At 41.7% G+C, this 14,880-nt stretch overlaps 3 protein-coding genes across 3 annotated transcripts; 1 reads left to right on the plus strand and 2 right to left on the minus strand.

Annotated features, from left to right (window-relative positions):
* Positions 1-3,847: 3,847 nt before the first annotated feature.
* LOC105276909 (sorting nexin-9) lies at positions 3,848-9,100 on the minus strand. Its single transcript, XM_011334919.3, has 5 exons — positions 8,399-9,100; positions 8,050-8,239; positions 7,460-7,914; positions 6,681-7,376; positions 3,848-6,579 (listed from the first exon to the last, which is right to left on the minus strand). The coding sequence occupies exons 1-5, from the start codon at positions 8,411-8,413 to the stop codon at positions 6,328-6,330; spliced, it is 1,608 nt and encodes a 535-aa protein (XP_011333221.1). The 5' UTR covers positions 8,414-9,100; the 3' UTR covers positions 3,848-6,327.
* A 355-nt stretch (positions 9,101-9,455) lies between these two features.
* On the plus strand, positions 9,456-10,559 carry LOC105276911 (mitochondrial import inner membrane translocase subunit Tim29). The gene is made up of 3 exons (XM_011334922.3): positions 9,456-9,798; positions 9,869-9,970; positions 10,078-10,559. Exons 1-3 carry the CDS (start codon positions 9,651-9,653, stop codon positions 10,488-10,490), a joined length of 663 nt encoding a protein of 220 aa, XP_011333224.2. The 5' UTR covers positions 9,456-9,650; the 3' UTR covers positions 10,491-10,559.
* On the minus strand, positions 10,560-14,844 carry LOC105276916 (1,4-alpha-glucan-branching enzyme). The gene is made up of 10 exons (XM_011334938.1): positions 13,952-14,844; positions 13,585-13,754; positions 13,259-13,500; positions 12,979-13,188; positions 12,564-12,871; positions 12,254-12,454; positions 11,823-12,175; positions 11,541-11,725; positions 11,121-11,412; positions 10,560-11,045 (listed from the first exon to the last, which is right to left on the minus strand). Exons 1-10 carry the CDS (start codon positions 14,062-14,064, stop codon positions 11,038-11,040), a joined length of 2,082 nt encoding a protein of 693 aa, XP_011333240.1. The 5' UTR covers positions 14,065-14,844; the 3' UTR covers positions 10,560-11,037.
* Positions 14,845-14,880: the final 36 nt, after the last annotated feature.

Below are 14,880 nucleotides of genomic sequence, written 5' to 3' on the forward strand. Positions count from 1 at the left end.
ACAGAACACACACACACACACACATGCATATATACAGAACGACGTATAACATGACTCTCGTACCTTCTTCTACGTGCGGCAGTTACGTTCGCAGGCTTTATTCTTATGATTGTACGACGTTTCCTGTGTTACGCACGCGTACATATATATATATATAACTATAAATAAATAAATAGGTCGTAGTATGCAGAATACGTTTCGCGTCGATTTGATGACAGGACAAGAGGCGGTTGCATCCCTAGAGATAAGACTTGAAAGATTGCGTGCCGCGAACACATTTGCGCACTTTGTTAGATCGAGTCCGTGCTCTATTATAATGAAGTATGTATGTATATATATATATATATATACACGTATGAGATATATATATATATATATACACACACACACGTTACACGAACAGTACAACGACAAGTTTTTATATTTTGTAAAATTCGGTGTAATAAGTAGCGCGGCTGTTTGATACAATTCTGTGCAGCATAGAGACCTGTGCCGTTGAACACAATATGATTCCATATATTACAGTTCCTATGTGATTCGATCCTTGCTCGCTCGTAATACACATCTCAGAACGGTATATATAGAAATATTCTTTGCCTGTTTGCCGTAGTAATTTTACACTTCCGTTCGGTTTTTTTCATCCGGAAAGGTCTACTTTATCAAGATGCAGAGACGAGACGTCGAAAGGTCGCTTAGTGCACAGAGACTTGTAGCCTGAGATCTGTTTTACCTTCTCTTTCTTTTTCTTGCCTCTATTTACACACCGTACTGTGTTTCCGTATCCTTTGGTACAGATGAGACATGATCTTGTGTAAGTGCTTGCATAGCGAACACTTGTATAGTGCGCTATAATCTTGCGTAATACGTATTCCGTACGTATGTATACTTCTCTCTCTCTTTCTATCTCTCTCTTCTACTCTATGTATACATACATGTGTGTATATACACGTGTGTATATATACATAGAGTGGTATTACTATATTAACGTAGGACCTCGAATGAGATCCGCTGAGCTAGCTTGACACGTAAATACGTATATGTACATTATCCAGCTGATATTAATACATTGTACTGTCACTTCTACTTTTAAAGGATATAAGGTGTACATAAAATGCACAAATACGCGTCGTCTAAGCTCACATAGCTAGCTATCTTGCGTGCCTGATTTTAAGAGATACACAACAAGGGAAAAATCGATTCTGTATACTTACTACCATAGCGATTGTAATTATTTCCATGTGTAAAAACGTTACATTGCCGTATTATTTTCGCTATGCCTCCGAGGTGATTCACGATGGTATTAGAAGGCTCGCGTTAATAGCTTCGTCACACACGAGTACTTGTAAAAAAAAAGAAACAAATGCCTGACAACATACATGAAGGAAGATAGTGATATTATTTTTAACAATTGGAATAGTGCCATATACGGAATATTATGTGATACAGGCACGCTAGGCAAACGATAGAGAGATCGAGTAAATTATTTTTACGTTATGTCGTTTTATCATTGACAAGACCGGAAAGTCGATTTTACAGTGCAATTTATTCCAGTTCGTAGACAGATGATATGATATAGATGTTCAAACTTTAGCTAAGTCTCGAGTCAACGAGAGATAAAAGGAAACATTATTTAGTACTGTTTTAATTTTTTTATCGCGTTTTACTTTTTTTTGTCACTGGTAGATCTGAAAATCGCGAAATTCTGTCGATATATTAAGTTTATATGAAGACTGGTAGAATTGAATCTCTCTCGTACAAGATATACAAATATGTATAACATGCAACTTGATTTTCTACCGTTAAATCATTATTAAGGTAAATGCATTTGCATGGAACTTTTGTAAATCATGCCTTAATCAAAATATGTTTCTACGCGTTACGGAACGCACGATCGATCGCTGGAGTAAATATCATAGGCAGATTTGGTAACGCGGTATTATACACGCTGAAGCACACGGCCAAACAATATAACGCTGTGTCGCTGTGAAGCTAAGCTAACAAATTTTTCGCAAGACATATCCACAGAGTAAATTCAGAGACCGACTAGCGATTTCTGCGTTACGTGATTAGCTAGAAGTAGAAGTACATTTGGAACATATGGGCTCTTGTTAAAAAAGATCTGAGTACCGAGCGACGCAAAACGCTAATATTGCGCTTTATCGTGCGGGCAGCCTCCCGTCTCTCCCCGTTGTTACAATGTATTCTCTTTCTCTCGGAATTAAACTCTACATATAAGAATCTCTTGGCATTATCGCGTTAGGCATCCGTCCGTAAAGCGGGCACTTCACGATGTGAGGGAGATATACAGAGAGGAATATGCTAGAGACCGCGATGCAATTATATTCTGGGGATGCGCTGGAGAACACCTCGCCCCGTAGTGAATCTCCAACGAGTCGTTCGCGAAGGATCTTAGCGTTGGATTGCAAGAGTGCAGTGCTTTTTTATGTAAGAACGTCAGAGAAGAAAGGTCAGAGCGTGGGCCGCGGAAAAAGAATCTCTTGCGAATTTAAAAACCTCGTACTCTCACTTGTCAGGTTTCACGTGTTCTCGATCGCAACCCTGAATTCCATTGACGACGGACGCGCTGTTTCACCGTCGTCGGACGAATCGTCCGGCGCGGTGAAACACGTTTGCAGCCATGTAATTACTGTTAATTGATTACCGTTAATTAATTACGCTTGTCTGAGTACCTCGGTACGCTGATTCACTAGACTACATTGGTGTCTTTCATTGTGTAAACCGACTTCTTGAAGTGCCTTGGATGACATGATGGTGGTACATTACCATACGTGCCATTAGTGGAAACCCTAACCGGTGCTTATTACAGTGACGTATTTCGAGTATTTGTTGCGCGAGATAGCAATTCCTTCCGAGAACGAGGCTTATAGATACTTAAAAGTGATCAGGTCGATGTACTTATGAGGAATGTATATACAGCGGCCCACACACACACGCCTTAACACACCAGCATGTACGCGAAGAATTGAAAACGATTGTGGGTGCTTATTGTAGATATTTTTCTCATTGATACAGAATCGATTGGAAGGATTAGCATGCTCTTTTAACAGCGTAATTTGCAGCGTTCGAGTTAATACGTTTCTTTCGATTATATCCGATGCTAAAGTGCTTCGCGTGTGATCAACATCATGTCATCTAATCAGAGAGATTCGCTAGTGGACACTCGTTTTATGCTAGACAAACGCGCGTTGTGATGGCTCTGCGATGAAAATTCTAAAAAAAGGGAGATCTAAAATGGAGCTTCTTAGCTTATATATTCAAAGTACCGTGCTACGTGAACAAACACATATCGGCAGGAATACTGTAAATGTGATGTAAATGTAAGCTGATCTTAAGTAGCGACAAGAACGAATCGTTTAGTGCAGTCTCATCTAACGAAACCAAAAAAAACAAAAATGTAAAGGCCAACCCGACTGCTGTGTGCACAGAGCAATGGGAGAAAGGAGCGATGGTAATAGCACGACGTGCACGATGACGTTCAGGAGTCCCGAACTTCTCCTTGGTCGAGGATCTTTTGACGCTCAGGTGCACGTCGTCGTTATTACTGGGAGTCGTCTCGATCATTATCTTGGATAGAGAGCGAGCGTTGCACCGCTCATGTAACGTTAACGCGTGCACACACACACACACCTACACACATATACGTACACGTACACACAAGTGCTATATCTTCCTATTGTATTTTTCTCATTGTACAATGTTTGCGGTCGTTACGCTAGGAAACGCAAACGCACGGAGTTCAGTAACCGCCTCCCGGAGACAATTTTGCCGTCTTATTATCGCAAACAAGATACACGAGAAAGAAAAATAAACTCTCTCTTTTTCTCTCTCTCTCTCTCTCTCTCTCTATACTGTCTATAATGGATATAATAATAATCGCCACGATATAATAATATTCGCGCCGTTGCTTTCGGCCGTTACGGAGTAAACAGAATAAAATGAAATAATAAAAAAAAAACATAGTTTGAAATGTGCCAATGTTTAATGATGTCCTTTCGGTGATGTTGGATAATGCGGCTTGTCACCTTTTTTCGTTACGCTCGATTCGATTCGCGATATTTACGTGCATCTCAACACTGTCCTGTCAGGCTCTGTGACTCGAAAGCTTACCTCTGTACTATAGCGTGTATTCTTTTTATATTATGGCCTACATCTGAGAGGAGCAAAGTACTCGACAAATCGGATGATGCGGAAGAGAGGAGACTCTTATTTTAAATGTTGCTTGAAGCGCTGTTGAAAATTATTGATTTCTGTTACCATTACCGTTTCTGTTCGCAGAGTTGCTCCTTTGAACGAGGAGAACGACTGGCCCTATATGGCAGATAAACGATATTACGTATCTCGAGAGATAGACCTAAGTAGTAGAGCGAACGGCGCATTGAATGTGTTGTACGATTTATTTTATTTATGTGACTAAGTTGTCGAGTATGCGTGATCATGTGGTTGCACAAAACAGGGCGCTATTTTTGTACGAGTCGCTTGTGTAATTAGAGGAAAAAAAAAGAGAGTATTGTCACACGCAATATATATACGTGAAGTGCTTTAGGAAAAAAACTGTCCCACATCCATCATCGATGAACTTGGGACAGTAGTAGCTACGGGTGGGTTCGTTATTTCTTGTTTGTACAAAATTAGTCTCTGACGCGCGTCTATACTTGCCACTGGCCAGCACAATGATTTTCCTTTGACGACCATCACAGTCATTGAATTTCCTTTGAACTTGTATTTGTACTGGTATACCGCGTTGATCACGTTTATAAAAGCGCGAAAAAAGTCCGTCAGATATACCACCGAGAGATATTTTGTTAACGAAATTGAATTCGACTTACGAAGGCGTGGCAACGATAGGAAACGGTATGAGCATTGTTTATATGGTAGTTGACTCTGAGAATGTGATAAAATATAATAAATGATATTTAATTCTTGACTCAGTGGCCGTTTATTAGAATTCCTTTCCAAAAGAAGAACAGTCGCTTTTTTTACCAATATCGTTTATAAAAATTGGTATGTGCCTATGCTTAACGTGTATATATATATAATTATATGTATAAGCTCTCTGTTATTTGTACAATTTATTTAAATGCGATAACAAGAATGTAGCGTGTTTTGCGTTTTGTTATTTTTGCCCTATCATTATTTTGCGCCTGGCGCAAAATTTCTTATTTAGAGAAACGTATAAGTAGATTTATGTCACAATTACGCTGATAATAATTGCGTTTGATTAAACATACGCGACACGGCTGCCTTTATTAATACCTTATAAAACACATTGCATGCAGATTAATTCCCCCCCCCCCCCTCTTTGTTTATACGTGCCAAGCAGTTTTAATCTTTGCTCAGCGATTTTCGCGTTTCTCTACGCGGAGAAAACAATCGGCGTTATCAAAGTCACACAAAACAGGATTTCACAGTACATTCTATATTTAGCTGCTCGTTACACGCTTTTGACGCTCTCGTATTGTAAATGTAAGAATTCGATATAGCACGAGCTTGCACAAGTGTATGTACATAAATCTTTGATTCTGATATGTCCTGTGAACAGAATATTGCAAGAAATTTCACACGTTACAAATGTTTCATACGTCGAAAATGCGATTATCGACTTTTATCGTCGTACAACAACTGTGAGAACAAATTTTTTCGTTTAGTTTACTTTTAGTTACGAAATTATTATATAATAATTGCAAAATATTGCATGCGTAACGGTTCACGCTGCAATACATGCAGCGCGATTTTGCGATTGACATTCGTAAGAAAATCGAAATACATCGATTGCGTAAAGATCAAGTATATACACGATATATAATGTGGTACGTCCATTTTCGGAAATCTATCATGGAGAATACAAAACAAATAAATTAGCTTCGAAATTAATGCTGTATGTGTACATGTGTGTTTGTGTGTGTGTTGTGTCTGTGTACGTGGACAAACATTAAAATTAATATCAACGCATAATATATTAATACAATTTCTCCTAATCTATCAATAATCATCAATTACAGAATTTTCATACCGATCTTGACATGATCACAAATATTTAAACGATCGATAATCAATCTATATGTATCCAGCTGTTTTGATCAACTTCTTATTTTCAGTTTGACCATTCGCAACGCAAACTGATTCATTTCAATTCAAGCAAAATTCAGACATATCTAATATATACAAATTCTACTGAAACTATTTACGGATTTGGTACGGATTCGTAGTCATTAATCGCGGAATATATTCGTTCGTTAGCAGTGATAGTCAGCTTTAGAATGACCAGATTTTTACTTAAATACACGTTGCATTACGAGCCCACGAGCCTCATTCATCGAACGCGCTCAACGCCTCTCGCAGCTTGTCGACTATTTTCTGATAGAAGGCAATCTGTTCAGTGAGATGCGATTTAATGGCTTTATTTATGTGAACTTCCCGCTCCGTCTGGAAGTGCGTCTCTTCGGCAATTAGCGCGCGAGCTATCACGTCAGTTCGATGAGAGAGCTCGCGTAATTGTTGCGGCTCCATTTTGTGTTCGCTGACCAGTCGCTCGCAATCCTTTCGCTTTTGCACGGCGCTCTGTAAAAAAAATAAAGCATGTATTGATAATTATATATGCACGTACTGATAATTCAGCCATTCGGATGACGTTAATTAACACCGAGTCGCATGCAAAATACCTTATGGATACTGATGACGTCAGGGAAACTGCTAATAATACCGCGATAAATGTGGAAAGTATCGGCTAACGGCTCCCAATCGAACTTGGGTTGCTCGTCGAAGAGCCTGCCGATATCGTTGTAAGCGTCACCAGTGGCTTTCAACGCACGCGTCAATTTTCCGCGACCACTGTCGTCCGCCTCCAGAGCGTGGCCGAGCGATGTGAACGACTGGCCGATTTTCTGGAATTCTCTTCTGTACAGCACCTGATGCTTTTTCCCCTGATCCACTGCCATGGCCATGAAGTTCTTCACCACTGGATCCAGTCCGCTGATAAATTTGCCGAAGGCGTCCGTCTGTATCTCCATCTTTATTGCGTCAAGCGGCGTGTCCGGGCATTGAAGGGCGTTGAAGTAATTCACGCCCAGTAGCTCGTCCTTCTCCGCCTGTCGTTTGCCCGCCTTCCATCGTTTCTCGTCGGTGCAGGTGATGAAGTGCTCCCAGACGCGGCTACGCGCCAGCACCGGGTGGCGACAGACGTAATTGACGAACTCCTGCAGCTGCGTGCGTCGATGCTCGATAAACGCGTCCTCGTATCGGCCGGATATCTGCTTGTCGGGCAGGGGCGGGATCGGAATGAAGCAGTACTTCTCCTCTAAGCGTTCGTGCAGCCAATCGAAATGCTTGTATCTTCTCGAGACTTGAATATTATTAAACTGTGGAGCGGAAATCGATGTTAGAAGGAGCGCTCGATTATAATAAGAAAAACAGAGGCAAAAGATGCGAGAACCTGTCTTACCGTAGGAGTTAATTGATAAACGATAAAGCTTTTGAGACCTTTCAGCTTGGATTCCTTCTTAGGCGACGTGACGACGCAACTGTAGGACTCCCCGGTCGGCACCCACGTGCACCGGCCGAGATCAGTTTCCTCTACAAAGATCCTCTCACTCTCAGGCACGTTTGCCACTCTAGAGTGACCCATCAAGAAACTGTCTTCTCCCGACTTGATTAGTGTGGAGAACTTATTGTTTTTCTTTGGTACATTGGGTATAGGCCTCTCTGGTATCACAGAATGTATAGTATGCATTTGATCGTAATCACCGATGTTATTCTGCGGCAGTTGTATAAGCTGTGGTTGTTGCTGCTGCTGTTGCGTGGGTGGAACGCAAGGCTGCGTCTGGCCAACCTCGGAATCATCATCCCAGTCGTCGTCCCAGTAGTCGCCAGAGCTTTGTTGCGATGAGGTCATAGCATCTGCGTACGTGAGATCAAATTCAGAGATAGTTAATTTTATCTCTTATCGAACGAGATCAAATCGTACATTAACATACAAATAGATAACATAAACATGTGGCAGACATTTTACAGAAATAAAGATACAATACATACTGGAAGAGGGTGCAGTTTGCTCGATCACTTGGACATAAGCCGCTGGGAACAAACCAGACTGCCCACTCTGATTGAAACCCTCGCACCAGCCATCTCCTACGTTGTCCCGTATAACAGTCAAAACCTCACCAGCAGTGATGGACAGCTCCGCCGTGCCTGATTCACCCGTAAAGTCGTACAGCGCTCTTACCTGGAAGACAGAAGAATGAGATGTGCGAAACCAGGGAGCAAGATATACCGAAATCTTCAACGCGTGAGGAGAATAAAGGAACTGCTCGGCTCGCGAAGAAATGAGTCATAGTAGATCACGTTAATCAGACTCGACGCGCTCCTACGTGGATTCACGTACCTGGTGATTCTCCATCGCGCAAGATTCACGACGACTCTGGGTGGGTCGCGCGGACCTCTCGTTCCTCTATGAAAATTCTCAGAGCGCCGAGCTGCGCCCGGTCACATTCCTACTGTCGCCACTCGCTGTCACAAGCGCATCTGACATTTGCGCGCTCACTGAACCTTGCGCGTCGCTCGCTCGTGCGCTCCCGTCGTGTCACGGCTGTCACGAGCGACGAGCTGGCGATGACTGTACAGGCGAGAGCGAACGTCCGTTAATTGCAGCACCTACGCATCCCCGCAATTTGTCGGTCTCGTTTCTTCTGCTGCTCCGAATGTATTTACATTCCGTTCGTACGTTCCGGCTGCACCCCCTGCATTTCCTGTTCTGCTTGTGCCTCCTTTTTCATACAAGCTGCAAACGCCGTGTATGAATTTTGAACAGATGTTTCGTCTCAAGTACACAGGGTGTAACAAAGTGCAGCCTCGAGAAACAATATCCCGGAGGAGGACCGACGTCGCTCCTCCTTCCTCCGCTTATCGCTCGTTCGCGTTCTCCGTCAACGGAAATTGCGAGTTGATCGCGCACCGGAAACGGACTGCAGCTGATTAAACATGATGACGAATCCACACGACGAACGATTACCGGAGCTGTGGGCTGTTGATTCTAAAGCGGTAAAAGATTAAACAGAGGCGTTAGGCTCTACGAAGTCGAGAACCGGCACTGCGAATCCGCCTTCCCGGCCAACACGGTACATAAAACTTTTCGAAACTTTTGGCTGAGGTTGTACGTGTAGTCTTGAATAATAAAAAATGAAGATGGGATATTGCATAGGGATATTGTAAAACGCACCTAATATATGGTTAAATTCTAGGGATTGTCAGAGTTTTCTAGTAAGTGAGCTACCTGATTGGTTGACAATGTTACTAGAATTTCCTCTGAATGACGCTGCGGAATGCAGCGTAGTCCAGTTAGTACTGCGAATGCTACAAATAAAATACTTTCTATCCTTCTTTTTATTTGAAAGAAGAACTTCCCAGAGGTGAAAGAAGAAAAAGGATAGAAAGTGTTTCGTAGTTTTCGTAGCGCTAACTGGACTACAGCCTATGATGGGTGTCGCGTAACTTCAAAATGAATTGGCTTTATAGGTTATGTATCCCATCTATGGAACCTAACCTATTTCAATTTAAACATTGCGTGTAGCGTGATTGTAATGTTGAAATTTCTGTACGATGAATTATTATAGTTTAAATCACTGCTAAGGTTTGACATGAATTCCCAACAAGTGGTTCAGCTTTCTCACAGACTCAGGGGAGCTTTTAGTAGATTGTTTACGTCTAGATTTAATGAAATCAGCAATAAAATCAGCAACTATGAAATGCCCGAGAGAATCAAGGGAACTGTTCTCGAACGTTGGGGTAAATTACTGAAATATGTTATTAGTAAATATCGTATATATTAATACAACATAACCTTATTGTTTTGCAGCAAAATACTGGCACAGTCTATACGTAGATTATAAGGATGTCGCAATCGACGTTGCCAAAGATTGTAGAGAACGTCCTATACGTGCCGCGATGTATGCTACAAGTATGTATCCACTTCTCATGCATTCCGAAATTATAGTTATACTATATATTATAAATAATTTAATTTAATTATAAATATAGTCTTAAATATAATAATGGCACATACAGTTCTAGGAGGTTGCTTTTACTCTAGTCGACATAATCCAGATGAAACTATGTTTAGGGAGCAATTGCTACAGAGTAGTACAAAGTTAATACAAGTAGGAGAACTCGTACGCAACCCCGTCTCGGTACAGCACATAAAATGGTTGGAACAATGCTATAATGAGGGAATCGTCAGGAGACTAAATCTGGGTATTTTGTCTCTCATTTGGCTAGACAATTATGACAAAGATTGCTCAGTGTACAGGGCCGTCTGCCCTTATCTAAAACCACGATATGTAACCTTTCACGAAAGGATAGTGGATATAGGTTTTCTAGATAACTGGTGGTTGCTAGAAATGAAGATGAAAGACTACGATGTAAATGAGGTCGAATTCAGTGCTGCTGAAGCTGCAGACAGTCCTGCTTCAGCAGTATAACAAATTGTAGATAGAATTTTTGTATTATTTAAAATTATGTAAAGGAGAAAATATATAGAAATGAGTATAGATTGTTCAAAAGAGTTTTATGGAACATTTAACCATGTACATTTGTAAATTAATAACCAAAATATACAGATATACATTTTAATATAAAAATCTGACTGGAAGGAGAGACGCACTTGTACAGATATACAAGTACGTAAGCATAATTGTTAGTGACAGTCTATTGCAGCGTAAAGGAACATCTTTGTTCCGTCGAACTTATGAATATTAATTTGATACAATCCATAAGATCTCTAATAAAACCTATCTCGTATATTTTAAGTCAGGCACTTGGACATAAGAGAGAAAAATAACAGTTCCAAAGAAAAAGCTTTTTCTAGGATTGATCGCTTATCTCTTTATGTGTTCCTGAGTTATACTCTATAAAAATAGGACCTCTTGGGAGACTATTACGCAACTGTTCTAATCCCAGTCGTAATAAACTCGATTTTCTTCAGTTATTACATCATGGATTCTTGGACAGCTTCCATGGAGACAGCAGTTATCCATCTAAAATGTAATAATTTTTATTAATGTCACGTTTTACGTGCAGTATCAATAAGAGTTACTATAACGATGCGTTACCAATCCGCGCGTAAACTACAGCAGTGCGACACGGAATGTAGATCATCATCTTGTGTGGATGCGCGGAAAATGGTTCTGCTTGCGTGAAATGTTGCACGTTCGTGTCTACGCGACGTCCTCCACCGAACTGTTCATCATCGCTGCACAGGACGATTTTGTACATTCCCGGATTTTTTATACCGACCGGATAATCGGCGAACGACTTGACTGGATGAAAATTGAAGACGAACACGAGATCCGCTCGGTCGAAGACGATCACCTTGTCGTCTTCGTGCTTCCAGCTCACGTAGCCCTGAAATTACGATCCGCGGGATTACTTTTAATTCTGTAAATCTTAAAAAATTAATTCTTTAAATCTTTTCGCCGATAATTTTGAGCTTTCAAAAACGTAGGAAACAATCAATCGTAAAAACTACTTGCAGGATGAGCATGCAGCCATCCGTATTTCTCCTCGAGCGTGTTCACGGCGCGATCCCAGTTGTTCATGAACTTGTACTTGAGTAGCTCGTCGTCCACCAACTGCCACTGACGCCTGGCGTAGTGGTAACTGTCCGCGTTGCCGTGCCTCGGGAAATCCAGCCATTCCGGATGACCAAACTCGTTGCCTGCAAAGCATGTGCGGTTCCAAACATCGTTACGATTTTTCAATATGCCTCACGAGAGTACACAAATCGTGCGCGAGTGATCGCTCCAACTACTCACCCATAAAGTTTAGATAAGCTTCCCCACCCAGAGCGTGCGTAATCAGCATGATTAGATTGTGGAGGGCAATGCCGCGCGATATGATGTCGCTGGACGAGCCTAGCACGCTCATGTGTGTGTACATCTCCTTGTCCATGAGCCAAAATGCGATCGTTTTATCGCCCACGAGGGCTTGATCGTGAGATTCCGCGTAAGCGACCGCTTTCTCCATCCATCTGCGATTCGACAGTGTCCAGCAAATGTCACCGACATTCCAGTCGTCATCCTTGACTGCCTTTAGCAGTTTTATCCACTTGTCGGGGATAGCCATGGCCAATCGATAGTCAAATCCCATTCCGCCCTCCGCGACGGGCCTTAAACACATTTCACGAGGTTGTAAAATTATTACACGAGAGTCTTTGTGTATTTCGATTGATTAGGAACATTCATACCTGCAAACGCCTGGCATGCCGCTAACGTCTTCGGCAATCGTGACGATCTCTGGATAAATTTCGTGCAGCATGTGATTAGCCATCATCAGGTACACTATGCCTTCCACGTCGATGTTTAGGCCATAATATTCGTCGTAATGGCCGCTGAAGCCCTGTCCCAAGCCTCTCGAGTGATACAACATCGATGTGACACCATCAAATCTGAACATCAAAGAATTATTGTTAATAAGAATTATTAAGTTTCGATGAAAAATTAAATGCACATAAAGAGTCATCAATATTTAGCTATAGTACTGTACTAAATGAATACCTGAATCCGTCGAAGCCATACTCCTCGATGTACCAACGCAAGTTGGACAGTAAGAATCGGAGTACCTCGTACTCGCCGTAATTGAACAGCCGGCTGTCCCAGAGCGAGTGCTCGCCGCGACTGCCGCTGTGGAAGAAACACGCGTCCGTACCGTCGAACATGTTCAAGCCGTCCAAGGTGTTCTTGGAGGCGTGCGAGTGCACCACGTCCAGCAGAACGTACAGACCGTGCTGATGCGCCACGTCCACCAATTCCTTCAGCTCCTCTGGAGTTCCGTAGCGCGACGAAGCCGCATAAAAGGAAGTCACCTTATTAATATTAAACAGGACATACAGATCTGATCAGTAACACAGCTGACACTTGCACGCTCGCCCGTAGGCGATTACTTCGGTGCACGCTTCACGCGAGTACACACCTGATACCCAAAACTTGCGTAGTAAGCATGCTCCATGATCGCCATCAGCTGTATCGCGTTGTACCCCTGCCTCACGATTCTTGGTATCACCAATTTGGCAAATTCCAGGTAGCTACCGACCCGCAGCTCCTGCGTAGCAATCCCGACGTGGCATTCGTAAATCCTGAGACTCTCCGGTCTCTTCGGCTTGGGATGCTTAAACTTGTACACCTGAAAAAAAGTTCTCGTGAAATTCCTTGCATGCAGGATATAGATATGTCTGATCAGTAACGTCCGATACATTTTCAGGATGCCATATGCGTTGCTTGTAAGTAGTTCCCTCGGATTTATTCGGTGGCTGCATTACGTAAGTCGCCCAAGGACTCAGTCTTTCCAGCAACTCGTTATTGTGATCTTTGATGATGAGTTTTACTTCCGACAGGTGCTTCAAAGGACAACTGCCATCCGCATTTGGAGGTAAACGCAGCTCCCACTTTCCATACTCCAGTTTCTTATATGGCGTAGCAGTCTTGTTCCAATTATCTGCGTAATGAAGCAATAGCGGTACATCAAGCCTGATGAAACATTAAACTAGAATAATTACAGTGTATGAAATATGATTCTTACTGAAATCTCCAGTGAGGAACACTTCCTGCGCACCAGGTGCCCACTCCATTGCAACGACACTGTTGTCATCTTGAACGTGAATTCCAAAACTCTCGTATGCCGTTGTAAAATGTTTCAGGTCCCCGTCTCCTGCCTGTATCTTCTCAACGTAATCCAGGAATATGGCATATCTAAAGACGAGAAAAAGTGGCCAATGCTCAGTATTTAATTTGCATTAAATGTAAAAGCAGTTTTAATTCAGGCCATTTCTATTAAGTACCGAAGTATCTTTGAAGATGCAAATTCGAACAGCGAATAATGATAATAAATAAATAAAATAATTACAAATAAAAAGCAGGTGATTACGCATAAATAAATAGCGATATACCTCCGGCGAATGTCATTCTCGTACGGCTTCAAATAAGGATCCCTCTTCAAGAGGGTCTCTATTTCTGGAACCTCGACCTGCGAGGGATCCATGCTGGACCATTTTCCTCCCATGTTTCTGATATCACGCGCAAGTGTTCATTAATCGAATCGACAGCGTGATCGGAGCATGGACCGGCTAAATTTGAATGACAAGTCAAGGTGATCCCCTCCACTACTCCTTCGATCGGCTGACTCCGCATCGAACACGCAGAAGAGGGAAGAGAGCTATGGTGCACGATTAATAACTGAATCTCACAGCTACCGTTTACATAATTACGCTCCAAATAGCAACACACGAGTCACGAGTGTGACAGGTTTAGTAACTAATTTCCGATGTAGTTTGACGTTTGCCACCGCCATGTTTATTCCCGTAGGAAGTTTCAGTGCCGGTAATCTAACCAAGTAAAGCGTATAAAATTATAGTATGTGATTTTGGTTGTTGTATTTTTGAGTTTTTGGACGTGTTATCGAGTTTACAAGCGATTGAATGGAGAAATAACGTGTTATTGAGTTTAAAAGGGATTGAATGGAAAAATGGTTTTGAAGTTTACGCTAAATAACCCTAGAGAGGCGGGTTGAAGGCGTTTTCGTCCCAACCGGGACATTTAAAAAAAAAATAAATAAAATTATAGTGATAAATATCATTGCAATAAATATCACTATCAGAGGTTATTAACTCATGCATCGAGTTCAATAAATCTGTAATTTGTGAAGTTTCTTGTAAAGTTTGTTTACAGAAAAAACTATTTGTCGAATTTATTATTAGTAAGCACACGTTGGAGTAATTATGGCGACGCAAAAGTATTGATTGATTCTCGTTGCAGGGCGGTAATTTTAAAACAAACATACAATCGTGCATGATTTAATTTCATACACAATCATATTTAA

The sequence above is a fragment of the Ooceraea biroi genome, chromosome 3 (assembly GCF_003672135.1).
Source record: "Ooceraea biroi isolate clonal line C1 chromosome 3, Obir_v5.4, whole genome shotgun sequence".
Lineage (NCBI taxonomy): Eukaryota > Metazoa > Arthropoda > Insecta > Hymenoptera > Formicidae > Ooceraea > Ooceraea biroi.